Source organism: Eleginops maclovinus, chromosome 15 (assembly GCF_036324505.1).
Source record: "Eleginops maclovinus isolate JMC-PN-2008 ecotype Puerto Natales chromosome 15, JC_Emac_rtc_rv5, whole genome shotgun sequence".
Classification (NCBI taxonomy): domain Eukaryota; kingdom Metazoa; phylum Chordata; class Actinopteri; order Perciformes; family Eleginopidae; genus Eleginops; species Eleginops maclovinus.
The window spans coordinates 5,631,512-5,656,687 of record NC_086363.1 but is presented as its reverse complement, the minus strand read 5'-3'; the positions used below and the strand labels follow the sequence as shown (position 1 = coordinate 5,656,687).

The window sequence follows — 25,176 nt, the reverse complement described above, 5'->3', positions numbered from 1 at the left end:
CATCAAGAAAATACTACAAAGAAATGTGTTATGCACTGAGTTTTTGTGAAATAAAACACACTACACAGCTAATAATACTCAACACACAGCAGGAATGACTGTGATACGAGTGTTATGCTGGTATATTAAATAATGACGATGTGGACAGAAAAATATACCTATATACCTATATAGTTAATTATCTGTTAGTTTCTCTCTATCTGTTTTAAACTGAAGATATGTTAGTCAAACCAAGCAAGACATTTGAAAACCCTGGATTGTGAAAGATTTCAAAGCATTCAGGTGATTGATCAAAAAGTAATTCAAAAATAAATCGATAGAGATAAATCCGTTTCAGCCATTCTGAGGTGTCCCATAACTGGTTTACTGAGAGGATTCAGAGGATCAATCATCAGAAGAAAAAAACTTGTATTTTTTAAGCAAATATTCAAATCAAATGTTATATGTCTTAGAAAATCACAAAAGGCTGCATGATTGTATGAAAGGTTCTAGTATTTAATTAAAGTTGATTTGTAATTATTTACAATAAAAAAACAAGCAGTTCTGTTATCATACTGTATGGGACAGTGTTTTAATAAATAACATTTGTATTTATTTTTCTTCATTTCATTTATTCTCATACATCTGAATGTATAGCAATATATCCTTCCACTCTCTCCTGCAGAGGTGAGATTGAATGCTTCCACAAGAGGGAGCCTCTCCGCTGATCTGCACGTCAACCTGACTCTCCTCCGGATAGCAGAAAGCATTTACACTTCAAACACCTCTTCTTTTTTTTAACACGGCAAAATACATGCTAAACTATGCACAAATTTAGCATTCAACTACAATAACTGAACCGGATGGATAAGCTATTCTTAGAGTTTGCACAGCGCAGGCAATAATGTGACAACTCAGCGTGGCTCTGATGGATGCAAAGAGGAGATGAGTTTGATCATGATGTGCGCGCGTGTGTGTGCAGCTTGGTCTCACACACAGAAAGATAAGGAACAGAATAGTGTGCAATCAAGATTTTATTTTCCATAACCAAGATTGATCCTATTTGCCCCTGCAGCGAACTATTTAACATTAGAGATATTTTCCATGTTTGCTTTGCACTGTTACATATCTACTGTTGAGCGCCATGTGTGCCCCCTTAGCATTTTTCAGACAGCCATAATATCACAACTTCCTGTGGATGTTCTTGTAGTCTACATGCACCTAGGTAACAGGATAACTGCTTTCTGCAGTAAGCTTATTCGGTAATGTGGTGTGAAAAACATTTCCACAGCTACATGTCCACAGATTTTGATAACCAGGTTTTTCTATTTACTTTGTACATGTAAATATGTGCATGGTGAATATTCAAACAGGGGAAGGAAATAAGAGCGATGCATCCTTGTTTGAACGATCACATTATAAACTGTATCCAGTCTCTGTTTTACCCACTACACTGCACACTTCATTGGCACAACACGTCATTCAATTATTGATGAAATCCTCAAGGTGGCAATCAGTCTTAGCACACCTCCTGCATAGCAGCGTCTGTTTGAGATTACGTGTTTTGTCCACAGTACAGGACTCTGCTCAGTCAGCGAGCCCGACCATCCTCCTGCTTATGTCCCACAGTTTCTTGGCTGCCTGCTCTTCTGTAGCTTTGGCCATCAGCTCCTCCTCGGCACAGTTAGCGAAACACTTCCCCGACACTCCCTCCACCTCAGGGGAGCAGGCCAGATAGAGAGGGGTCTGGGCTCCCTCCAATGGACTCTTGAAGAAGATCAGCGAGGCGAGGTAGAAAAGCGGCTTTGCCAGGAAAGGGATTTGAACATGTCTTCCCAGTCTGGTCCTCACGATGCCAGGGGTGAGAGCATTGACTGTGACCCCCGTGCCCTCCAGCTGATGAGCCAGCTCCAGTGTGAACAGCAGGTTGGCCAACTTGCTCTGACTGTAGCAGGAGGCTTTATTGTAGTTGTTCTCACTGTTCAGGTCCTCAAAGTTGATTTGGCCGTACTTGTAAAGCTTTGAGGAAACCACAACGATGCGGCTTGGGGCTGAAGACTTTAGGAGGTCCAGCAGGAGGTGGGTGAGGAGGAAGTGGCCGAGGTGATTCACACCAAGCTGCATCTCAAAACCATCCTCTGTCTTTGTGTAGGGACACTGGTAGAGTCCGGCATTGTTGATGAGAACGTCCACCTTGGATTCCTCCTATAGGGTCAGAGAAACACAGACAATTAAAGTTCAGCTAAATAACAAATCAAAGACAAAAATACCGTTACATACAAATGAAACTATTTTACATGATTCATTGTTAAGAACAAAACTACTTTGATTAATATACTGTATATATTGAGAGTTGAGTCTCTTGATAAAGCATATGGTCAGTAGGTGGCGTGGGCTTTGAGTGGATTTGTTGAAGGAAAACAAGGGAAATGTTTGTTTGTATTATTTGGGTTTATTGTTGTGTTTCTGCTGCCCTTTCTGTGTCACTCTTTAAAAACATCTCAATTAAACCTTGTTTAAATAAAAGATATATAAATAGAGTCTCGTATTTGTAGATAATAGGTGACCAAGTAAATATTTGTTGGGTTGAAGGTCAATACAGAAGTTCAGCCCCATGGACCGTCCCTTTGAAGCTAAAGTGCTTGTTATGCTGTCCTTTGTATGGAACATGGGCCTAACTATAGCTGGAATGATCTAGAATGCAGTCCTTTAAACAGATAATCTACCTAGTAAACAAACTATACATTAAACTGGAGACAATGTGGATAATGTAATGTTCAATCCCAACTAACCTCTTTAATTTCCTCACAAAACCTACGGACTGATGTGAGAGAGGCGAGATCCAGGTGTTTGATGACCACCTCTCCCTGCTCCAATCCCGCTTGTTTCCTGATGTCCTTCGCTGCCTCCTCCGCTCCCTGTTTGTCCCGACAGGCCATGATGACCCGGGCACGGAGCTTCAGCAGCTCCCCGGCCAGGGCCTTCCCTATCCCGCAGTTAGCCCCGGTCACGATGACCGTCTTTCCCCGCATAGTGTCGGCGGAATACCTGAGCAGCTTCACGGCTTTCTGCTGGCGGGGGAACAGACGGCGCATAAGCAGCAGGACCCCGCCGCCAACAACAGCTGCTACTAACACCGCGGTGGACATGAGAGCAGAGAGCGGGGACAGGTCGGTCAGATCTCCCGGTGTTACGGTGTTCTGTGTAAAAGTTATAAAATTAACCCCGGAAACACTTCCCCCTAATGTGTCAATTTAAAAGGCAGCGTTCCACAATAATAATGATAATAAGTGTTTGTTTTGTTATAAAAAACCCGTATAAGCAACATATGCCTTTAATTAAACTAGTACACTGAATTAAAAATAAAAAAGTTAACGGTTGTATTGTCGCTTATGCTAGCAGGCTAACTAAACTAGCAAAGCTAGTTACCGACGTATGACATTCTACTTCCGGGTTGCATTAAAAAGTTATGCCAAATGTAGCATTACACCCATGGATGTATAATTACAACTGATTGAAAATGTTCTGTAAATCGAATGTTTTTAAATATACAAACGTAGTAGAATAATACATAATACATTACTTTCGGGTTGCGTTTAAATCGCAGGAAAATGTTTTTAATATACAAACGTAGTAGAATAATATAATAATAATAATGTCATAAATAAATATTAAATGGAAAATAAATTATAAGAATAAGAAGGATTGATGTCCATCATTTTGTATTCTAATTAGAAACCAAACATAATAATATTATGGTGAAGCATAGCTGTGGTTCGGGAGATGAAATGTGTTGCTGGGATAATATATATTGTTTTATAATCGCAGTCTTCTCCTCTAGTTAACCCCCTTGTGAGATATATAAATGACCACTAGGTGAAGCTGTTTCGACAGAAATGTAGTACAGTAATTCACTCTTCTCTAAATCCTTCCTTTATTGTATCATATTATTGTATACTCCGTTACAATCCAAAGTTCTGCATTCAAAATCTTACAAGTTAGGCATTTAACAAATCAAAGTGAGTCATGACAAATTCCCTACTTCAAAATAAGATATATTTTATCACTGGACTATAATTATTCTTTTGTACAATTAATGTTCATCAATTGAATGTTGCTGGTGAGTTATTTTTAAATACGTTGTATGCAGGGTAGCTTAATCGTTTCTTAATCATATCATTTATTTGTATAATATATTACATTTACAATCTGAATCTGTAACTACTGGGCCTAAGAAAACTGTCTAAATACATGCTGTATAATATTTCTCTGTAAGATGCAGTGACGAAGTATTCCTATATCGAAACACTCAAGTAAAGTGCAAGCAACTCAAAAGCGATAACTTCCATCTAGATTTACGTTTATGAAAATCCATTAGATTCTCTCTAGATCGCGTGCAGCAGAATTGGCGCCAGTAGATTATTAGGCGTTGTTATCGAAATTATCTTGTGATTAATGGCTGAGTCATCTTGGCAGGTCATCTCAAGAGGAGAGCTTGTTATGTATTCATGTTACTCTACGTTGCTCCGGGAATAAATAGGCAGGATTTATTGAAGACAACAGAGGCTGTGGAGGAGTTAGCTCACTTCCTCTCTGTGTTTCCAGTTGGGTAATAACTCCCGTTTATTTCAGGGTTTGCTTCAGTTCCTGTTAGTTGAGGGCTAAAATACAGTTATTTTGAAAATGCAGTGCAGTGTATTGAACAGTGTCTTATGAGACATAGTATAAGCGATTTTATTTATTTAATCTTGTGCACCTGGACATCGCACAGCTTTAAAGGTCTTAATTTCTCGTTATTAGAAAAAAAGGAAATGCATCTGTTCTTAGTTCTGTTTATCCTGGCTGTAAACCCCTGCATTTGTAAAAGTAAGTGAACCTCCTACATTTGATATTAATTATGACATTTAAAGCATAATAGTGAAAATGCAGACCACCTGCCTGGTCATGAGCTTTTCTGGGATTTAAAGCAAATGTGTTTTGTTTTGGTTTCATTACGTTGGCTGAGAACGTGTGTTACTAGAAATGCGTCATTAAATAATATTACTTTCATGTAACTTGTGCTTATTCTTGCTCCATTAACTTCATTAATGTTGTATTTCCCGGGTGGTCACTGTTATTCAATAATATATCATTTGAAATAACCAGAAATCTAACTTGTGACAGAGACATTTTGTATATTGTTCTAAATGTACACACATATTGCTCACATATACAGTATTAATTGGATAAAGTGTCTAAAAACTACTATCCAATCTGAAATTAATAAAAAATACGTATATGATGATGGCATATTGCGAAAGGAAATCTCCCTGTTGCTTCAAAAGGAACGTTTTTCATGATTTCCCCAGCAAAAATGGTTATGTTTTCATATGTCTATATGTTGCAGATTTTCTGGTCTATTGATATTCCCCTTTGACAGGGAAATAAGCGTCTTCTTAAATGTCATCATCATCATCTCTTGCAGGAAAGCATGATACAACTTGTGACGTTGTCCCTAAAAATATTCACATTGAAGTGGGATCCAACATCAGTATAGTGTGTCTGACATGTGGCCATGGCGAAATCTACTGGACACTGAACACATCAAAGGTAGATAAGAGTTTGTCAACCACCATCAACTCCTCACACACACTCCTGTCACTGTGGAACTTCACCAACCAACGTGCCACGCTGCAGTGCCACAGTAAGGACACTCATCAGGTGATCGGAGGCACCACCATCAGGACGTACTGTAAGAAGCACTTTATATTCAGATAGTTGAAAAGGCTGTAGTTCCATGCTTGTGTGTAACTTTGGTTTGGTCTGGGGGTCCTCCGCCAGAAAAATATTATTGATGTGAATCCCATTTCCTGCATTTCTATAAACATTGTAGATCGACATGTCCCCCCCTGTCCCCAGTGGAAATTACACCCATGGTTGCCTACCAAAACGTGAAATATATGACTTGATTTTTTTCCACAGTAAAACCCCGTAATATATCATGCATCTGGCATTATTCAGATCAGGAAACAGAAAGTCAACCAGACCTGTTCACATGCAAATGGGAGCATCAGATTGACCCTAAATTGGATGTGAACTACACAGTACTGCAGTGGGTGGCGTATATTCTTTCTTTGGTCTAAGAATCCTTATACAAAAGGCAATTTCCGTTGACTTTGGTACTTAATGGGAAACTTGTGTTTTTTCAGCTCTACCCAGGGAGAGATCTGCAATACAAGTGAAACAACATGCACGGTCAAAGATGTCGATTCTGGACCTAACAGTATGATAATAAATATATTTTCCGACAGTATCCAGATTACCGTGAGAGCTAAAACTGCTGCTTTGGAAGTTGATTCCTACACTCGTGAATTTCAGCCAAGACACATATGTAAGTAACTTAAAGTTCATTTATTGGGAAATAATTTCACAGCTTTGTGAGCCAACATTTTGTGTTTCTGCATTTTAATTTGCTGTCATAATCCCATTCCCTCAGGGAAAATGATTCCTCCCCACTACAATGTTACCACGTTCTCTGATCATCTGTTGGTTGTGTGGAAGAGGGCACTCTTCCTCCAAAAGTGCCAATGTGAAGTAAAATACAACGAAGTAAGCCCTTCTTTGATCGCCTACATGCAGCATTCAAAATACCGAAGTATTGACTCCCTCTCAAGCGACTGCTCCCTCATGTTAGGAAAACCATAAACAGTACTCAATCTAGTTAACATACATCTAAATAAGTCATCTCAAGCGCATAATAGCTATCCCATCAGTAAACTAACATTTAAATTCACGTTGATTTGATTCCTATGTTCTTGTCATTTGATATCAGAAGACTGGTGTATCAAACCATTGTAGTGTGATTACCTTCACTGGCAATGTCAGGGGAAATGGAAATACAATTCTGAGGAATGTCTCTCATCTTTTTTTTGTATCCCCAGATGGTGCTCAGTAAGGCTCTAGAAAAACAAGAAAATGGGAATATGACCATTGAACAAGTTGAGTCCTGCAGTAACTACACAGTTTCAGTCCGCTGTGCTTTACTCGAGGCTCCCTGGAGCGACTGGAGCAAGGAGAAGACGGTTCTGACCAAACTGAACAGTAAGAGCAATGTCCAAACAACATCTGCATCACATCTGATTTAAACAGGCTATTGGATTAGCTGTGCACAAACATCCCGAAAGTTAGTATTTTGGATTACCATTATATCAAATGCAATCAGGGCTCCGGTTTCAGACAGAGGGCGAAAAGCAGTGCTGCAGCACAGGCAGTATGAGGAAAATAAAGACCTCTTTGAACCTTACAGCATGGGGACATGTCAAAGTAGAGACACAAAATACTAATATATACCTGAAATGAGTGTTATAAGACCCCTTGTGTATGACACACAGTTTAATAGAATCCACTTGTGAAAATGAGAACTGATTTCAGCTTGTTGACTACTACTTTCCAGTTGAGGATTGAAAGCTTTAATGTAAGAGGATGCGTCATGAATTCTTGGTTGATCCTTGGAAAACACAAAACAAACCACAATTGTTGGCAGTTGTTCCAATTAGCTCAAGGCTATTTCCCTTGTTCAGTTCAAAGTGTGAACAGCAATCCTTTTCAAACCTTTTTTGGCTTTTATTTTGAACAAAGCTGTTACTTTCCCTTATCCACGTATGACTGTTTGTAAAGCATTGAATATAAAACATCCCCAAATCTGGGTTACACCTTTGTAACCTAGCAACATTCCAACTAATTACCATAAATGCTACTTGTCTTTTTCCAGTGTATACTTAAAAGACCTCTAGAAAACATGAAAACTCATTTCTTAATTTAAAAAAGGTGAAGAGGACTACAGTATAGGACCACATCTTGAAGGATTATGACAGACTGGTACTGCATGTCACAGTTAAATCAGGATTTGAAACCATTTTATTTTTTTATTGTCGGAACATAAGGAAACCAGATGCTATACATCTAAATTAAGCACAATCAACCTAATGAAAGTGTGTTTATTTCTATTGCAAAGGCTGTGGAAATCATCCATATTGTGTCCGTCAGCTGAAATAACCCCTTATTCCAACATAAATCATACAGTCAAACTTAACCACAACAACACGAAGGTTAACTCAGTTATCATATTGCTGAATTGTCATATTACTGTTAGTGTATTCCAGTGATATTGTTTATATTTGATTGTCTTTACAGAGAATTATGTCAAGCTGTGTCTGTGGAGAAAGGTAGCTGAACCAAAGAAAAATGGAGTCCGAACAATTCATGCCATGTGGAAGGTAAGGACTCCTCTCATTACATTTAAAAACTTCCAAACTCATAATTCAGCTTTTTATTTCCCCACATACTCCTTACATAACTTATTAAATAAATAAAGTGCTCTGATCTGTCAACACAGAAGATTCCTTCAACATGCCGAGACACATTTACCTACACCATCACACCGACTCCTTACCAGGAAGCCTTGATGGGAGGAAACTATACGGAAACTTTATGCAGTGACTCAAGCTGTGATGTCGAAGTGAACCAAGATGCACACAGAATAAACCTCAACATGTTCCATAATGTAACCCTGCTTGTTGAGGACACTGTTCATGTCCCAGCCATTGGCGAAAGTGAGTTGTAATGCTATTGATTTTGCTCTTTTTAATGGGTAGCCACAATTAATGGATCATATGGCTTTATGTTTTAAGTGCTATCAGTGTTGAGATTCCTTTCGCTTGATTTCACTTGGCAGGCCTCCCTCGAGTTACCAACATCCAGGCCTCAGCCCTGGAAGGCGTTATTCTGCTCAACTGGAAAGCCCCTGTTCAGCCTGTCAGTGGTTACATGATTGACTGGACCCACAATGGAAATCAATATTATTGGAAGAAGACAAATTACACAAATGCTACACTGTCTGGTAGGTCAGGCATTAAATGGTTGATGGATGTGGGATAAACACATAGTGTATGTTGACATTACAGTGTTATGCATGGAGTATGACTCATCGTCAAACCCCTGCTGATCTGTGGGCCGTGACTTAACCTGGTTTGCCATCAGATCAATTTAGGTTTTATCTTTCATCGAGTGTGGTAAATAAGGGATTCATTGGTATTGTCATACGTAATGGTAAAAGCTTCTCTGTAATGCATTTTCCATTTGAAATGATTAGCCTGCTGGAAGTGTTAAGGGACAATCAACAGAAAGAAATCTCAATTTGGATACTTTCTCTAGTACACTTTCATATGCTAAACCATGTACATGTTTGGTGTGTACATTTTGACAGGGTAATTTGGCTCAAATGAACACTGTTATTGCGACCTTACTGAAATGACAGATTGCTAAATTTGACTGCTACTTCTGCTTCTTTTTAATTGCAAATTGTATGCATTACACTGCGATAAAAAGGTATCCCTACCAAACAAAGGTATGGACCTAAATGAAAATGAACCGGATTTTACCTTTAGGTGCTTGAATGTCCTCCTGTTTCAAGTGAGATGGAAATACACCAGAATACAACCACTTCTTTTGGGTTTCTGTCATATTCTGCTACATAACCAACATGGAAACCGTTTGTGTTGAGAACTACTTTTTTGGTTTGAACACACTTATGCACTGAAAACAGCAAGGGTATTCAGTCATTGAGAAACTGCACTTCATTTCAGTCATCAACAAAGTGGGGAACCACCTGACTGGCCGACATTTTACTGAAAATAACCCAGACTGCACATAAAGCCTGCACTCTTGCACTTTTCCACAATAACTCTGACCTGCACTCTCTTTCTGCACACATACATGTGTATATTTCTAACAATAATTTCAATTTGTGTTTCACATTCCTGTGTGAACCTGTACTCTTTTTCCTCTCCTCTGTTGCTGCATAAACACTTGAATTTCTCCACGGGGATTAATAAAGGTACATCTTATCTTATGTTATGTTATGTTATGTTATCGTATCTTTTTTCCCTCCCTAAAGCTCCGCTGCTAGCATGCCTAGCAGGACAATTAGGAGGGAGAGAATTTAATCTATGGCTTCATTGTGAAATAACAAACACTTGCCCCTTGTTTATGTATTTGATTTTCAGATATGTTTTACTTCCCTACAGGTCTCCTCGATAAGAAGCCTTACAATGTTACAGTTACTCCCCTCTTTGATGATAAGACCGGTCATGGCACACAAGCCCTTCAGATCTGCTCCAGAGTAGGAGGTACATCATTAGATTTCTTTTTTCAGATTTGGAATGTATACTCTTTTTTTTTTTCATGTTTTACCAGACTTTTTGGAAAATGTGTTCCCCACAGGTCCAGGCAATGTCACTATCGATACTGTGCCTTATGACAAATATGCTCTGGTTAAGTGGGAAGTGAAGTCACAGGAGGAATGCAGTGGTGATGTTGTCAGATACATTGTCTTCTACAGTAAACTGGACGGGCCACAGCTCAGTGAGTCCCCCTCAGGCTCATTTAAAGTTTGCAAATGAGTTGAAAAATTGTGTTCTACCACTTATCTTTATGGCATTTTCATGTTCTTCTTCTAGATGTGACTATAAATGGTGGAGATCAGGAAATTTGTTTGGTAGATCTGCTTCCAGACACACATTACAGAGTCTATGTCGAGGCCACAGCTCCTACTGGAACTACCAGGAGCAATGAAATGCTGTTTAAAACCCTACGATTCGGTGAGTACTGTAAGAGCTCAGACACACATTTATATACATTTGACCCTATTTCTATGAGCACAATTTCACAAAAACCAAGAGAAAGGTAGAGCACATCAATCATCTATTTTGAATGTTATCAGCACATTGAATGGCTGTTGTGAGTTAATATCACTGCTTGTTCAGACAGGGCAAAATGAACAATGTAAACATGTGCAAAATTAAAACCCCAAAAACAGTTTTGGAAACAAAACTGCTTGGTTAGGTTAAGATAATTTGGGTCAAAATATATCCTTTAAGAAAATAACTGTAAAGGAAAGTAGCAGCGCTTAGTGCTCTTGATCTTGAAGAGTGTATCTGTTTGACGGTAGTGGCAAGGTCCTCTTACATTGTCTGGGAATAAACAAGCCTGTTCAGATAGAAACAAACAAGCAACAAACTCCTAAGGAAATGTATTATTGTGTTCTGTAGGTCAGTTTTTCATCCCAGTTCTCGGTGTCTCTGGAGGCGTCGTTATACTTCTAGTGTTATCGCTTGGATTAGGCTGCTGTGTTTGGTAAGCTTTAATCTTTTATAGTCACTTTTGGTGTGAGTACTTGTGGTTTTCATACTCTTTACATTTGTTCCCAAACAAGCCTGAACAATTGTTGTTCTAATGATGCTAACAATCTGCTTTTCAGGTGGAGGAAATTCAAAGAGAAGCTGATACCTAACCCTGGCTGCAGTTCTCTGGCGTTGTGGCCAGCACTAACTCAAGAGGTGAATTACAACATTATTAGAGTATCTGTGGTAGGGAGAACATTCAGTGCTAGTTTATTTGTAGTCTGGGAAGAATATGGTTTTATTCAGAGGATAGTCATGAAAATGATAAACTGCAGTGGTTTTATTCCATGACCAACTGAGGAGTAGCCCCTTTAGATCATTTTAACTAATTTTACTCAGGATTTCCCTATATTCTGGATTCAAAAGAAATAAATATATGAATTTAAAAAAAAGACGTAATAAGTTATACGTATACAAGACGTTTTTATGTTCGTGCCATCCATTGCTGTTCTGTTTGTGTGTTTTCCTTTGTTAATAATGAAAACAAATATTACAGAAAAAAACAATGAGGAGAATTTCACAGTGAAAATCTGCTCAGAAAGTTTAAGACGCACAGAGCACTGCCATTATTCTTTAACCACAAATGTTTTACCTCCTGAACAATCATCCTTCTGTGTGTTCATAGGGAACAATCCCCGTTCGGCCCTTCAGAAATCCTTCTGAGAGCGTCTGTGACAGGATTTACACGGAGGAAAGTCAGAGAACGTCCACCTCTCCACTAGATTCAGGTTTTAATCCTTACCCAGCCATTCAGCAGATAGAGGAATACATTGACCCAGACATGGCTCCAGCACCAGAAATATGGCCTGAAGAGTGGGTCAAACCTGCAAAGACACAGCATCCATCATCTCCTAATGACTCCATAGCACCGCTTCTTCCTGAGAACAGCCCTGGCAGCCCATATCGGAGTCAGATTTCTGGGGAAAATCCTGGCAGGAGGCCCAATAGACTAAATAAAAATGTTCCAGTGCAACAGTCAGACAGAAAAAGCCCTGTCATGGTTTATGTCACTTTGGACATGTTTGAACAAAACCAGTGCAGCTAAGGGATATGGAAAACATAATATAGTAACATTGCAACAGTCAACATTCATCTCCAGAGAAAAGCGAATTCTTGCAAAATACTTCAATGAATGTCTACGCAATGTTTGTAGAAGCTGCTTTATTGAGCACATAAACATCTGTATGACAATAACTGCATATTTCTCTGGCAACAGTTAAGGGTCTGATTTGACGCAAACTCAATGAAAGGAACACATTTTTATTTAGTATTTTCAATCAGTACTAAATATGAAGAATACTTTCATTTTGGAATTGGGGGCCATTTTATGAAGCTTAAATTATATAACAAATATATGTTGTGCGCAGTGATAGCATGGTGAGGATTTATGTTGGTGTAAAGGTCATAATATTAGCTATGTCTTATAATTATATTGTCTTATGTTTCCTGTTTGTTATCAGTAATATATACACTTATTATAAAAAAGTAAACTACTTACTTTACACTGGAAAGCTATTACTCACTCCTTTTGTACTTTAAGATGTAACGTAACAATGACATGTACTATACATAAGCTATTTAATATTAAATAAATAACATGCATTTTGTGGTCTACACGCTATCTTGGTATTTAATTGTACTGCTTGTAAATGCTGTACTCAACTACACCTTTGAGCTACTTTTGTCATGTTTCTTTACTACTTGAACTTCACTACAAATCACAGTACAAGTTGTAATTTCTTGCATCTCTACAATTGTTTAATCGCTATGGTGAGCCTTCTGGAAGACCAGAAAGAGAGGGGATTTGACGAAGTTGCAGAAGTCAGTCAAAACAAAGATATATAAAGAAAGGAACAGCAGGGAGGAAACTGCATCACTAGACAGGATTAAATAGCTCTATGTTAGTAATGGGAACAAGTTACAGTAATGAATGTAGGTACATGAAACTTATTGCTGTTCGGCTTTCCACTTGTCATACCAACAATGCACATACAGCCGCGGAAAACATTAAGAGACCACTCCAATTTCTTTCTTAAATCTTTATCTCTACATGTATGGCAGCCATTCTAGTGTTGAATTCCAAAACAGAAATTGCCAGTAGTTTATAGAATACAATAAAAAAACCATTCAACTCAAAAGACGTCCCTATAAAAAATAAAACTAGAGAAACTGATAATGCTGAAGTGGTCTCTTTATTTTTTACGGGGCTGTATTTTATTATATTTTATCCATACTGGTATATCTATATTTCTATTTATCATTGTTTTATTTAATGGTCGTTTTTCAAACAACTAACCTTCTTTCACTGTGTTTATGTATGCACCAAATTCACCAAGGCAAATTCCTTGTGTGTCACAATTTATGAAACAAAGTGAGACAAATTAAGTGATAGGGTCAGAAAGGCAGGCCCGGGAGTGGAGCCTGGTGGGGATACTGGGAATAGAATTAAAGGGGGTAAGAGCTAGCATACATGCACTTTTTAATTATGTTTGTGAAACAGGGCTGTTTAGAAGAATTTAAAATAGTTTAAACATGGTTGTATACTTCCATGAGTGGTGATTTGGTGACATGATAATGCACACTCTTGTACAGTAGGTGGCGGTATGCACCTTTAAGACGCCTTTTATTCAGAGAGAAGAAGAAGAAGACGTAGAATGCTAGCTAGTTTAGCTCAGGCTAGCTAGCTCGTTGGATGCACTGAAGTGATGTTATGATAGCTATTTGCTAACTATCTGGATTTAGGAAAGCAGACAAAAAATATAACAACGGGTTTGGGATGTTCAACCAGCCTTGAGTCGATACAACCTATGTGTCGTGGAATTACCCTCCAGCCCGTCAGAAGGTTGACCGGGCTCACGGTTGTCGGATGATTCTCCTGCATTAGTGGCTAAAGGGCCCTGAGTCCGCGGTGCTCGGGTGAAGGACAACCGGGAATCAGCGCCTACTGAGAGCGGGGGCATCGAGCCACAGGCTAGCTATTAATACGAGGTTTTATTTGTTATCGCTGCATCACAAACTTTCCTCATCATGTCACACACCGCACCCCCTCCCCGATGGCGGAATTGTCCCAGAAGAGGACAACCTGTGGCAAGTGAGAAAAAAGACAACATGGCATTATATTAATCAGCTTATTGTACGCAGTGCTATTGCTAGGAGCTACGTAACCTGCTGGTTTATCATGTCTTTCTGATGCTTTATGATGCGCTTTTTAATTTCCCAAACGCCCTGATGTATCAACCAGTTGTTGGCTGTTTACGTGCAGTTTCAGTCATAAATTCATAGCATGGCTAGCATCACAACATTGTGACGATGGCCACCAGTGCAGCCCGAAGTCACAGTGTTATATTTATATATACTGTTGTGAAATTGAATGCCGAACTTACTGAATAACCTTAATTAACAACGGAGCTCAGGATTGATTTAATTGTAGATGTATGTGTCATTTGTGGGGAGAACACCTTTAAATAGCCACATTTTTAAATGTAGTTTTGTACGACACTGTATTCAGGCGCGCATTTATTAGCTAATTTGTCAGCTGTGGCTAACTGTCTGGCAACTACTTGCAGACATGAAGGCTTTTCAGTTAATAACTCCTTATTGCCTGATAAAAAGACAAGAAGATAAAGCGGTTTTTTTGGGGTGTGCTTTTGATCATTTATTACCCACTATCAGAAAAGTGCTACTGAGTTAGCTAGCTTCCCTGTCGAGCATCACGTGTCAAAACAAACCGTGGCTATAGCATTGGCTGTACATGAAGCTGTGTGGTGGTCCTTATCTATTAAAACCATGTGAAGCAACATGTTTATTTGGATATTACATTTCCAGGTCCATCGGTTCTCCACGTTTGCTTTGTATCAACGCAGTATTCTAGACAGGTATTATGTGGCAGTGGAATTTCCATTTGAGCCATATCAGTGTTATTATATTGGCAATTTAGTACAGGGATGGGTGGAATATTTTGATTGATATGAACCACTAAGCTATGCAAACGTATACTATTCCATGCTTAACTTAATATGATAAAGTTTGGTTCATTATTATCCATGGGCGTGCTTGTAATCTATACTTCATGCAATTAGTTCTATTCCTTCTTTCTTGTGTTGTATGCTTTTGTTGTAAAGTGCCATACAATTAAGCTTTATTAATCTATATATTTTCCTTCCATAGCTAAATTCCTGCCAATGAAAACGATGTTGGGTCCCAGATATGATGACCAAGTTCCAGAGGAAAACAGATTTCACCCGGGCATGCTGTCCAACTTTTTAAAAAGTCTAAAAGTAAGTAACTCTGTGAAGACTTGATTACTGGAGGACATTTGAAAATAAAAAATAAAACCCACTTATGTGTAATTTTTGTGTATTCTCTCTAGGTGAAGATGGGTTTGCTTGTGGATTTGACGAACACTTCGCGTTTTTATGACCGCAACGACATTGAAAAAGAAGGCATAACATATGTGAAGCTTCAGTGTAGAGGGTACGAGTAAATTCCCTGTCATGCGTTGAACTAATTGTGAGTTTATTCAGTGCCATTGTACTAAGACGAGTGTAATTCTGTTTGTTTTAGCCACGGAGAATGCCCTTCGAAGGACACGACTACATCGTTCATCAGTATCTGTGAACACTTCTTCGAGAAGAATCCTACAGAGTTAATAGGTAAATAAAAATCATTAACTGATAACGTGTTTCTCGCACCATGTGACATAGTAGCATCAAAACAATGTTTACCATGCATGAAAAACAGTCAGTTTTTGTCAGATATTGAAAATAATAGAAAGAAGTTGTTGTTTTTTTTCTTTAAACTTTAATTAACAGTCAATTTAGTAGCATTACGTTTAGTAGTAGATACTATGTTTGATTATTTACAGTATTTGGTTCCCTCACTGACTCAAATAGTGAAATTAAGCCTTTTTCATTGAACGATTGATTTAATGATTGCAAAAGATTAACATTTCAGAACAAGGAAAGCCTCTTTTCATACCACTATATCAATGTAACTGAGATCCTTAAAGTGTGATGTGTATGTATAATATTACTATATATAAAGGTAGACTTTCAAGTGTTAAAACAGCTGGCACTGTAAAAGAGTTGCACTGTGTATAATTTACTCCCCGTGTTGGAACAGCTTTTCCTTCACATTAACTCATTTGGAATTTGTTTGGATTTTACGGCCTCACAGATTTTCAAGCATCCATTTATTCCCCACAGTATGACCATTAATGCCTGAGCAACATCTCAAAAACTTCAAACTGTTATCACCAGCATCTGGCGCACAGCTGTTTTATCCCGAAAGCATTACATTTGCCCTTTTTATTTAGAATTCAAGACTACTTAAAACTGCACATAATGCACAGACAGGAAAGATAGAAGAGGCTTTAAGCAATTCACTGAAACAACCTTTGAGATTTGCATGAAATGTCTTCCTTAAATGGCATTATCCCTCTATATAAATGACCTTATGGGCTCTAAAAAAAAAACAGCATCCTGCAACAAGTATTTGTTTACTTACATTTTTTTCCTTAATTGCAAATGTTATTCTTGTGTTGCTTCTCTAATACATCATGCTAAACTATTAACAATCACATGTGATGCTAATTAACTGTATGCAGTTTATATATAACACTTCATTTAAGTATAAAAGGAATTTACATGTATTTTCTGAAACAGTATGCTCCTTGTAATGTTCGTCCAAAGAGTGCATGCTGCCCCACGAGTTGCATCGCATTATGTGTCCAGCAGAGAGCTGTGTTACTCCAAAATTGGACTGTTGCAAATGGTTGTCAGGTTGTTTTATTTTACGTTCAAGCATTTCTTTCCATAAAATGAATTTTAATATTAATATAGTAACGCTGGTCTCGCAGTCCTCAGCTGATGGTCACAGAATTAATCTATAAAAAAAACACAGCAGGTTAAATGGCCATCCGAAAGTTGCGTCACATTGCAAGTGGCCTCTGCACATTTCCAAAAACACATGGCTCTCTAATCCACATCCTTAAAAAACTGAAAACAAAATACTGTTGTGCAAGTTAAGTTGTTTGTTTGTGTGGGAGTTTCACATGAGAAAAAACACTCCTCCCCCACTGTGTAGGTGATGTTGAGGTGAAAGGACATCAGTAGGCACTAAGCCGAACTCCGGAGTAAATATGTTTGGTTTAAAAGGCCTTCACTGATGTATCATTCAATCACCTGTCAGGTATTAAGTGTTTGCCCTTTTCCAAACATTTTGTATCCGTTTTGTTTTTGCAACTTTTTGTTGTCGGAGATTATGGTATTTCTTTCTTCATCCCTCTGTTATAAGTCTTTCCTTAAATGTGGAAAGCTGATGCTCTTTCATGTCTTTGCCAGTTGTTGCTAGCCCGACCTACAGCGTTTCTGCGTTAACTTGAAGCTCCATTTGTCCTTGTTATTGCTTTTGCTTTAGGTTGTTCTTCAACTTCGTTTTGCTTTTCGTCAATTTTCCTGCTTCTTTGTTTGATTACCTGACCAATATCTTACTTCTACCTTTTTAAATAATGAGTTTTCTCACCTTTTTTTCTCTTTAGCAGCTTCCTCTTACTTTCTTTTAAGTGTGAAAAAGTCATTTAGGAACAACATTCTGCGTTTACATTATGCTTAATTGCAGACTAGTAAATTCCAATCATGGACACATGGATATAGAAGCTGCACTTCCACAGTATTGACAGCAGGGTGCTCTCTTATTCTTCCCCATGGCGTCTTATTACCCTGTCCAGATCTGCTCTGTAGGTCTTACCTACCTCCTGACTGCCTGGCCTTTAAACACATTGCTCCAACATCAGAGCAGAATGTGTGAATGTCATCTCGGCAGTGTCCGGTCTTTGTCCAGCTGGGGATTAGGCTTTGTGGTACTCGTATCCAAATCACACAGTTGGGCTGGTGAATGTGGTCCCCATCCTGTGACGAGTGTTCATTTAATCCTCATTAGCGTCGCCAGCCAAACCTCTTTCACTGTGGAAATATGAGAGTCGGATGGTTTTGATTTGTCTGTTTTGAACCCTTCTGTACACCTGCTTGATTGTGAGAATGTCCCCTTGTTAAAATTACATTTTATTGGCTGAAGATTTTATTGGCAAGGCTTTAAAGGAGGCTCTCTTCACACAAATTCTGTTTGTACTTTGGACACAATTAACTAAAGTGAAAGAGCATGGTTTTTCTCAGTTTTTGCTTTTGCTCTGCCCTTTTTATACACTCTTTACATCCCTGAATGTTTCATCAATCTTTGGATCCCTTCTCTGTGTGTGAGGCTGATGTGGTAATGTGGGTATAAAGGCAAGACCCCCCCCCCCCCTCTTTATGTAGAAATCTTCCTTTAATCTCTTTGCATTGATGCCACCGCTCAAAATATTGACTCAATATAACTCAAATAGGCCTGACGTAGGAGGGGAAAACTTTAGATAAGGTTTAGCGTTTGAAAAACTGACTCAACACTCACTTTATGCGGCATTAAATCCAACGTGGGAAGGCGCCAAGGACAAATATATACAGAATACTTTATGATTACACTTCCAGAAGTGTTTGCTTAATGCTTAAGATTTAATATAAATGTAAATCCTAAGTGGGATTCTCAGTTTTTAATGTCTCTTTTCCTTTTTCTCCTGAAGGTGTTCACTGCACGCATGGCTTCAACCGGACCGGCTTCCTGGTGTGTGCGTACCTGGTGGAGAAGATGGACTGGAGGTAAGGCTTGACCTCCTTTCTTCACTCGCACTGCTCCGGGTGCAGTTTTACTACCTTCACTTGTCTTGCATGATAATGTGAAGCCCCTCCCCCAGTGGCTTCCATCACAACTCTGGTTTTATAATCCTCCTCTCCCGGTCAGTCTGTTAATGCCGTCTCCTCCTGATGGTTTCTAAATGTGTGACGGCACGAGAAGTTGCACTGTCAGTTCGAATCAACACACACTTCACAAAGAAGCTGCCGGGTTGGCGGTGACCGCGCTCGTGGCCCCTTTGACAGAGATGTTAAATAATTTACAGCGGCTGAGCAGAGGGGAGGGTGGGGAAGTGTCTTTAGTCTGAGGTGGAGCAGCAGTCTGAGGAGGCAGAATCCCTGGAAGCTGTCTGCATGTAGGCAGGATAAAACCCTCCCACCGCCCACCTCTTCCTGGGTAATGAGTGATCTGGGAGCATTCACAGCCCTCTTCCTGGATAAAGTGTTGCGGCATCATTTTACAATCAATTAGTCAACCCTCATACGTTTTCATTTGGATGTGGGTAGTCCTTGAAATGTACCTGCCCTTAATAACCTGCAGGGTGTTTTTCACCCGAGTTATTTTGTCTGTAAAATGTCAGAAAGAAAGTTCATAAAGAGAAGACCACTCTTTCCTAGAACCAAAGATGATGGACTTTGATAAAAGGATTTGAAGTAGGTTGTTTTATCTGACACTGTCAAAACGCCTAATATAATCCATTAAAAGCTAAAAAAAATAATGGAATAAGTAATCAACAAGATAATTGCTTTTGCTATCAAGCCAAAACTACCCATTGTTGGTATTTCCAATCGGAGTAGTAGCTACTTTTATCTTTTTGTTTGTTTGTTAATCTTTGAATTATGGACTGTTGTCTTACCCTAACAAAGCTTCCAATGAACCAAACTTGGGCTTTAGGAGATTGTGATGGGGAGTGTCATTATTCTTTAGTAAGTTAAAGACTAAACTAGGTCAAGATCAGGTTAATGTATAATACAAATGGTCCTTAACTGTAGCCTTTATTAATAAAAAAAAAGTAAGACATGGAAAAGCAGCAGACTCTCACAATTGAGACGCTAAAATCATCAGATGTTTTGAATTCTTGCCTGAAAACTCTCGAGCTCTAGTTATGATAAACGGATAAAATAAGAAAATACAAAAATCTGCTTCTTTAAAGATGCCCTCTGTGTGTTGTTGCCTCTTATCAGCGTCGAGGCAGCCGTGGTGGCGTTCACCCAGGCCCGGGCCCCGGGGATCTACAAGGGAGAGTACCTCAAAGAGCTTTTCCGTCGTTATGGAGACGAGGAGGACACACCCCCTGCCCCGGCGCTCCCCGAGTGGTGCTTTGACGACGATGACGAGGAGGACGCGGACGACGATGGAAACTCTCTCGGCCAGCAGTCGGGCCCCAGCTCCTCGGGGTCATCGGCGGGCAAACGAAAGAGGGAGAAACTCAAGCTGGTAAGACTTCCGGGAGCTCCAGGAAATGGACTGCTAAGTGGAAAATCGGTTTTCCCCTCTCTGCAGGACCTGGGCCTCATAGAGGGGGGAAGCAGTGCCTATAGGGAGGCATTTCTTCTTAGTGGAAAAGCTCATAGGCTATATTTAGAGAACAACATGCGCATGACAATGTCTCAAAGCTGAGTGTTGTGATGCCCAAACAACAATCCTACACTAGAGGATCGTCAATTTACTTTCTTATACGGCAAGAAAAAGCAACACATCTTCACTTTCAGAAGCAGTAACTTGTACATTTTCTGCAGTTTTGAATACTGGAGGTAAAAACTCCTTTGAGATGGAAAGGTGAATCATGATGAGGGGGCTTTCTCTTCTCACTCCAGCTGTTCATACAAAAAAACATGTGCACTAGTGGCTCTGAGGTGACCTATATTAGCATACCACATGTGTGACTGATCTGACAGCTGTGTATTATCATATTATGATGTTAACAGACTCAACTGCACAATGAAGAGGAGAAGGGTGAGAGTAGAAATTGAGGTGAATCATCTTTAGTCGAGAGAGAGCAGGGCTATAGACGTCATTTGTGTTTCTCTCAAACTATATCTGAGATGTAAGGGCTATAGGGGTGAAGCAAGTGAGGGGGTGCAGAGAGTTCCCTGGGAGATGAATCAGAGGAACAAGGTTTTAAAGGTGGATTCATAAAATAAGTGCAACAATGTTGTTTGAAAGAACTCTGCACGGGGATTCATGAAGCAAAGGAGCAGCTGTTTGTGAAATATCTCGGGAATAGAAAAGGTTTTTTCTTGTACGTGTAGGAGGGCATGAGTGTCTCTTTTAATTCAATCCTAGTTTAACTTTCTCATTCTACATCCTCCCAGGGGGCAGTATTCCTTGAAGGCATCACGGTGAAAGGCGTCACACAGGTCACCACGCAACCTAAACTCGGAGAGATCCAAAGAATGTGTCAGAGGATGGCCGAGTGGGAAAGGTGAGAGTCTCCCCCTGCCCTCCTTTAGGCGCCTGTGTGTGTACTAATACATGTGGGTGTACTGTACTCTGTTGAGAGTGACTCATTTGTTGTAAGCACCTTTTTTAAAAAAAAGAAAAGAAAAAAGACTTTGCCACTTTCAGACAGGCGGCAGAATCGAGAATAGATTCTTCTGGAGGAATTTGTTGCTGTAGCTTTTTTAGAAGTAATTGCAGAAAGTCAGTTTTACTGATGCGTCACACAACAGTCAACACTGCTGTTTCCGCTGCCTGCTTTCCCCAAAGTTTCTGTTATACTTGAAGTAAGCATGAGCCTAAAATGACATTTCACATTGAGTTTTGAAGAGGTTGATTTTCTAGCTATGTATCTATATAAAAAAACCAACCATATAAGGTAAAACAAAGGATTGTAAAAGATATACAGAACCTAAAAGTATCTAGGGAAGTGCCATTCCTTAGTGCATTCACTCCTAGGCCCTTTGTGTGTCCATTAGCAATTGGCCCTTTGAGTGTCCATTAGAAATTGGCACCCATCATGGCACATGCAGCCAATGCTGACCTGGTGACTCCACAAACAAAAAGCCGGAGGTCCTGGCAGCGTCATAATAATATACCAACAATAAAAAGATTTATTACATGGCCTGTTTTTGCTGGAATCGACCAGAACAGCTTAGAGTCATATAACTGTTTTAATACCAGAGGACAGAGTTTATCAAATGAAGGAATCTCAGTAAGAAATACAAACATAAGAAGTGTGTGTTTGCTGTTGTTTCAGGTCTGGTTTTCCTGGGGCTCAGCCTGTGTCCATGGACAGGACAAACCTTCGCTTCCTGGAACAGAAGCAATACAAAGTCAGCTGGAAGGCTGACGGCACACGGTATGTCTATGCTTCATGGCTTCTCATCTACATATATCAATAGCAGCATCACTCTTTGCATATCCGACTGGACTGATTGGCTTCTCTTGCCATTTGGTAGCCTTCTTTCGAGAGTCAATACAGGGAGTTTGTCTCCAACATTATCAGGGGTGGTGATTAACATTTCAGACTGAGACTGAGAGAAATGCTAACACGACTTCTGTTTCTCATTAGATTTTAATTACTGTACTTTCAAACTAATCAACCTGCTCATTAAACAGGGAAGATGAGAGCAGTTGAATTGTTAAATGACTAAGCATGGGGGGGTCCAAAATAGAATGAGAAATGCAAACAATCCCTATTTTCTTTCCTGTCACATTTCGGGGGGATATTTTGTTGTTTTCTCTTGTTTTATTCCCCTTTTGCCAAAGTCAGTGTTGAGGGGACAGCCGTTGTTAGTATTCCACTCGTGCGCTGTTGAAAGTGTGCCGCTGCTGGTGAATATTCAACCACTGCAGTCAATTTCCGATTTGTACATATCGGTTGCTTATATTCCTTGAAAGAGTGAGGCAGGCAGAGAGCAGATTTGGCCTCTCGCCAAGATGCTGCAGATGATGGTGCTTGAAAGTGTTGTCAGAAAGTTTTGTGCTTGAAAGTGTAGTTGGAAAGTTTAGCTCTTAAATGTGTATGGAGTGATGGTGGGCTCTTCGTCCTCTGCCTGGAGCTCTTGTCCTTCACCCCCAATTACCTCTGGCTACTTGAAGAGTCTCGCTGAGTAGTGACGCCTTTTTTCTTCGGTCCTGAGATACAGAATACAGATAGCAGTATTCGAGGCATGAGTCATCCCTCCGCTGCAGGATATGCCGAGAAAATGATATACTATCTCTTCAAAGTATCAAGATAGATGTATTATTAGAGCCCCACCTTACCACAGATGGAATAAAGTCATATTCCCTATCATCAAAGTAAGATTGGCTGATATCTCGTCTCTAGTAAGGTCAAAGTTAATCACAAATGCATCAAAAATACAAGAAAAAAATAACAAGTTAGATAAGATATCTCTGCTACTGTACCAATTTCATTTATGTAGTGAGTGATATAGGTTTTGGTGCATGTAAATGGTCTCTGAGGCTGAAATCCTCCCGAGGGATTTTCTCTCCCACACACTCTTGTATTGTACTGACTGGAAATTCCTCTGATTCATTTGTGACTTGTGGCTTTATTTACAAGTTCTATCAACCTGAAGAAATAGCTGCCAGTGAAGCTAGAACCTGAATCTGTGCAATAATCCTCTATTAAAGACACATCAGTGAGTCACACTGCTGCTCCGGGGAACATGTTCCCTCGTTTAGAGACATTTGGGCACAGTGGTTAATTTTGAGTCACTACTCAAACACTCTCTGGAGCGTTTAATATGTATTAATAAGTAACACCTACAATAATACATCTTAGTTCACGAGATTAAAGTCGTAAACTTTATAGAAAAAGAATCGCAATTTTGTGAGTTTGTTTGGGGGGAAAATGGAGACTTGGAACTTTAATTTACGACTTTAATCCTTTTTTTTAACTATATTATGTTCAGCATATTGCCCCTATATACTTCAATAATAAATGAGTACGCCTACATTGCCTAGCTGTTTTTAAAAATGCATGTCTTAAGAACCAGTAGATAGAATCGGAGGATGAAACCCTCTTTATTTCTCTTATACATACACACAGCAGAGCACACGCAGTGAAATTTGTCCTCTGCATTTAACCCATCCTAGCATTGGGCAGGTATTGTGCAGCGCCCAGGGAGCAATGGGGAGGGGGGATTGGAGGCCTTGCTCAAGGGCACCACAGCAGGGCCTAGGAGGTGAACTGGGACCTCTCCACGTAGCAGTCCACTTTCCGTATTTCAAGTCTGTACGGGGACTTGAACCGGAGACCCTACGATTCCCAGTCCAAGCCTCTTCTGACTGAGCCACTGCTGGACTAGGGGTGGAGTACCACGGACAGGCTAAAGAAGTCATACTGTTTTTTGAGACTTAAACATTGTTGGTTTTTCGTCTGTTTAATGAAATTAGTTGACAACCTTATCCTTAATGTAGTCCTGAATGGTTTTTCTAAGCTAATATTGGTTTAACATAGTGTTTGGAAGTGAATGACGTTGGCTTTTTGTCTCCCTACAGCGTTTATAAACTTCTGTTGTAACCAATCTGTTACACAACCAGAAAAACACCCCAGAATAATTTAGACATTAGTCTCACCAGAACATATTATGCCGCAGCCTAATTTAGAAAGTATAGTTCTGACTCATTTCTAAGTGTAATTCAATCAGTGCACATGGTGTTTGTGTTAACTTGTAGAGGAGAGGGTCTTGGTACTCACAGTGATTGCAAAACCTTCTCCTGCTTTGATTTGAGAAATTGAAACACTCATTATCATACGAAATGTTGTGGCTGCCGTGATACATGCAACCCTTCCTGCCAATCACAGAACTCCAGGTAAAGGAGGCAACATGAACAGGAAAGCTCATTAAACTATATAAACAACAGTGAAGTATGACCGTAGGCCTGGGCAAAATCTTCCATTTCATTGATAGACGAAAATATTTCATATTTCGATTATGATGTACTGTAAACCACGATGCAGCATGTCAATCATTACATTTCCTATATTAAATAACCATGTGGTAAAGCCTCGGTAGGTTCTTTCTTCAATTGTACCTGAAAGGCCAAATTTAATAACTAAATAGCAATATATTCTTTTAAAAACGTATTATTTTAAAATAAATTTGATATAATTTAATCACTACACAGTTCCTTTAAAAATAATATACATCGATAACTACAGCCAAGCGGAACACATGTTTTCATAGCAATGATTTTTGGAACATTATGTCCTTGTTGGAGCTGCATCCTATCTTTTAAACAATATAACGTCTAAATGGTTTATTGAAAATCTGTAATGCTTTCTGACACTCGAACAGAA

At 39.3% G+C, this 25,176-nt stretch overlaps 3 protein-coding genes and 1 long non-coding RNA gene across 8 annotated transcripts in view; 2 read left to right on the top strand and 2 right to left on the bottom strand.

The window, feature by feature from the left end:
- Positions 1 to 474: 474 nt before the first annotated feature.
- rdh14b (retinol dehydrogenase 14b) lies at positions 475 to 3,344 on the bottom strand. Its single transcript, XM_063902177.1, has 2 exons — positions 2,772 to 3,344; positions 475 to 2,184 (listed from the first exon to the last, which is right to left on the bottom strand). The coding sequence occupies exons 1-2, from the start codon at positions 3,126 to 3,128 to the stop codon at positions 1,567 to 1,569; spliced, it is 975 nt and encodes a 324-aa protein (XP_063758247.1). The 5' UTR covers positions 3,129 to 3,344; the 3' UTR covers positions 475 to 1,566.
- Positions 3,345 to 4,537: 1,193 nt separating this feature from the next.
- On the top strand, positions 4,538 to 12,800 carry LOC134876919 (interleukin-31 receptor subunit alpha-like). Of its 3 annotated transcripts, none has more exons than XM_063902174.1 (15): positions 4,538 to 4,845; positions 5,444 to 5,710; positions 5,941 to 6,070; positions 6,168 to 6,349; positions 6,455 to 6,567; positions 6,900 to 7,059; positions 8,152 to 8,234; positions 8,357 to 8,570; positions 8,693 to 8,857; positions 10,044 to 10,145; positions 10,240 to 10,380; positions 10,476 to 10,616; positions 11,067 to 11,151; positions 11,276 to 11,354; positions 11,824 to 12,800. In XM_063902174.1, exons 1-15 carry the CDS (start codon positions 4,692 to 4,694, stop codon positions 12,241 to 12,243), a joined length of 2,436 nt encoding a protein of 811 aa, XP_063758244.1. In that variant the 5' UTR covers positions 4,538 to 4,691; the 3' UTR covers positions 12,244 to 12,800. The 3 variants fall into 3 exon arrangements, with proteins under 3 accessions (XP_063758244.1, XP_063758245.1, XP_063758243.1); XM_063902175.1 differs by having other exon boundaries at positions 4,539 to 4,845; positions 5,980 to 6,070; positions 8,354 to 8,570; XM_063902173.1 differs by having other exon boundaries at positions 4,539 to 4,845; positions 8,354 to 8,570.
- Positions 12,801 to 13,849: 1,049 nt separating this feature from the next.
- The window catches only part of rngtt (RNA guanylyltransferase and 5'-phosphatase), an 82,065-nt gene continuing 70,738 nt past the window's right edge, over positions 13,850 to 25,176 (top strand). Inside the window, exons 1-8 of one of the 2 annotated variants that reach the window (XM_063902517.1) lie at positions 13,850 to 14,285; positions 15,366 to 15,475; positions 15,568 to 15,671; positions 15,762 to 15,850; positions 18,814 to 18,889; positions 20,108 to 20,360; positions 21,239 to 21,348; positions 22,123 to 22,224. In XM_063902517.1, the coding sequence (XP_063758587.1) occupies positions 14,252 to 14,285; positions 15,366 to 15,475; positions 15,568 to 15,671; positions 15,762 to 15,850; positions 18,814 to 18,889; positions 20,108 to 20,360; positions 21,239 to 21,348; positions 22,123 to 22,224 (878 nt within the window). In that variant the 5' untranslated portion in view covers positions 13,850 to 14,251. Of the gene's footprint in view, positions 14,290 to 15,365; positions 15,476 to 15,567; positions 15,672 to 15,761; positions 15,851 to 18,813; positions 18,890 to 20,107; positions 20,361 to 21,238; positions 21,349 to 22,122; positions 22,225 to 25,176 lie in introns of both variants that reach the window. The other variant, XM_063902515.1, reaches the window with a different exon arrangement.
- LOC134877129 (uncharacterized) lies at positions 16,969 to 19,171 on the bottom strand. 2 transcript variants are annotated; one of them, XR_010167534.1, is made up of 3 exons: positions 18,867 to 19,171; positions 17,950 to 18,160; positions 16,969 to 17,082 (listed from the first exon to the last, which is right to left on the bottom strand). It is a non-coding gene; the product is annotated as an uncharacterized LOC134877129 (long non-coding RNA). The 2 variants fall into 2 exon arrangements; XR_010167533.1 differs by having other exon boundaries at positions 16,969 to 18,160.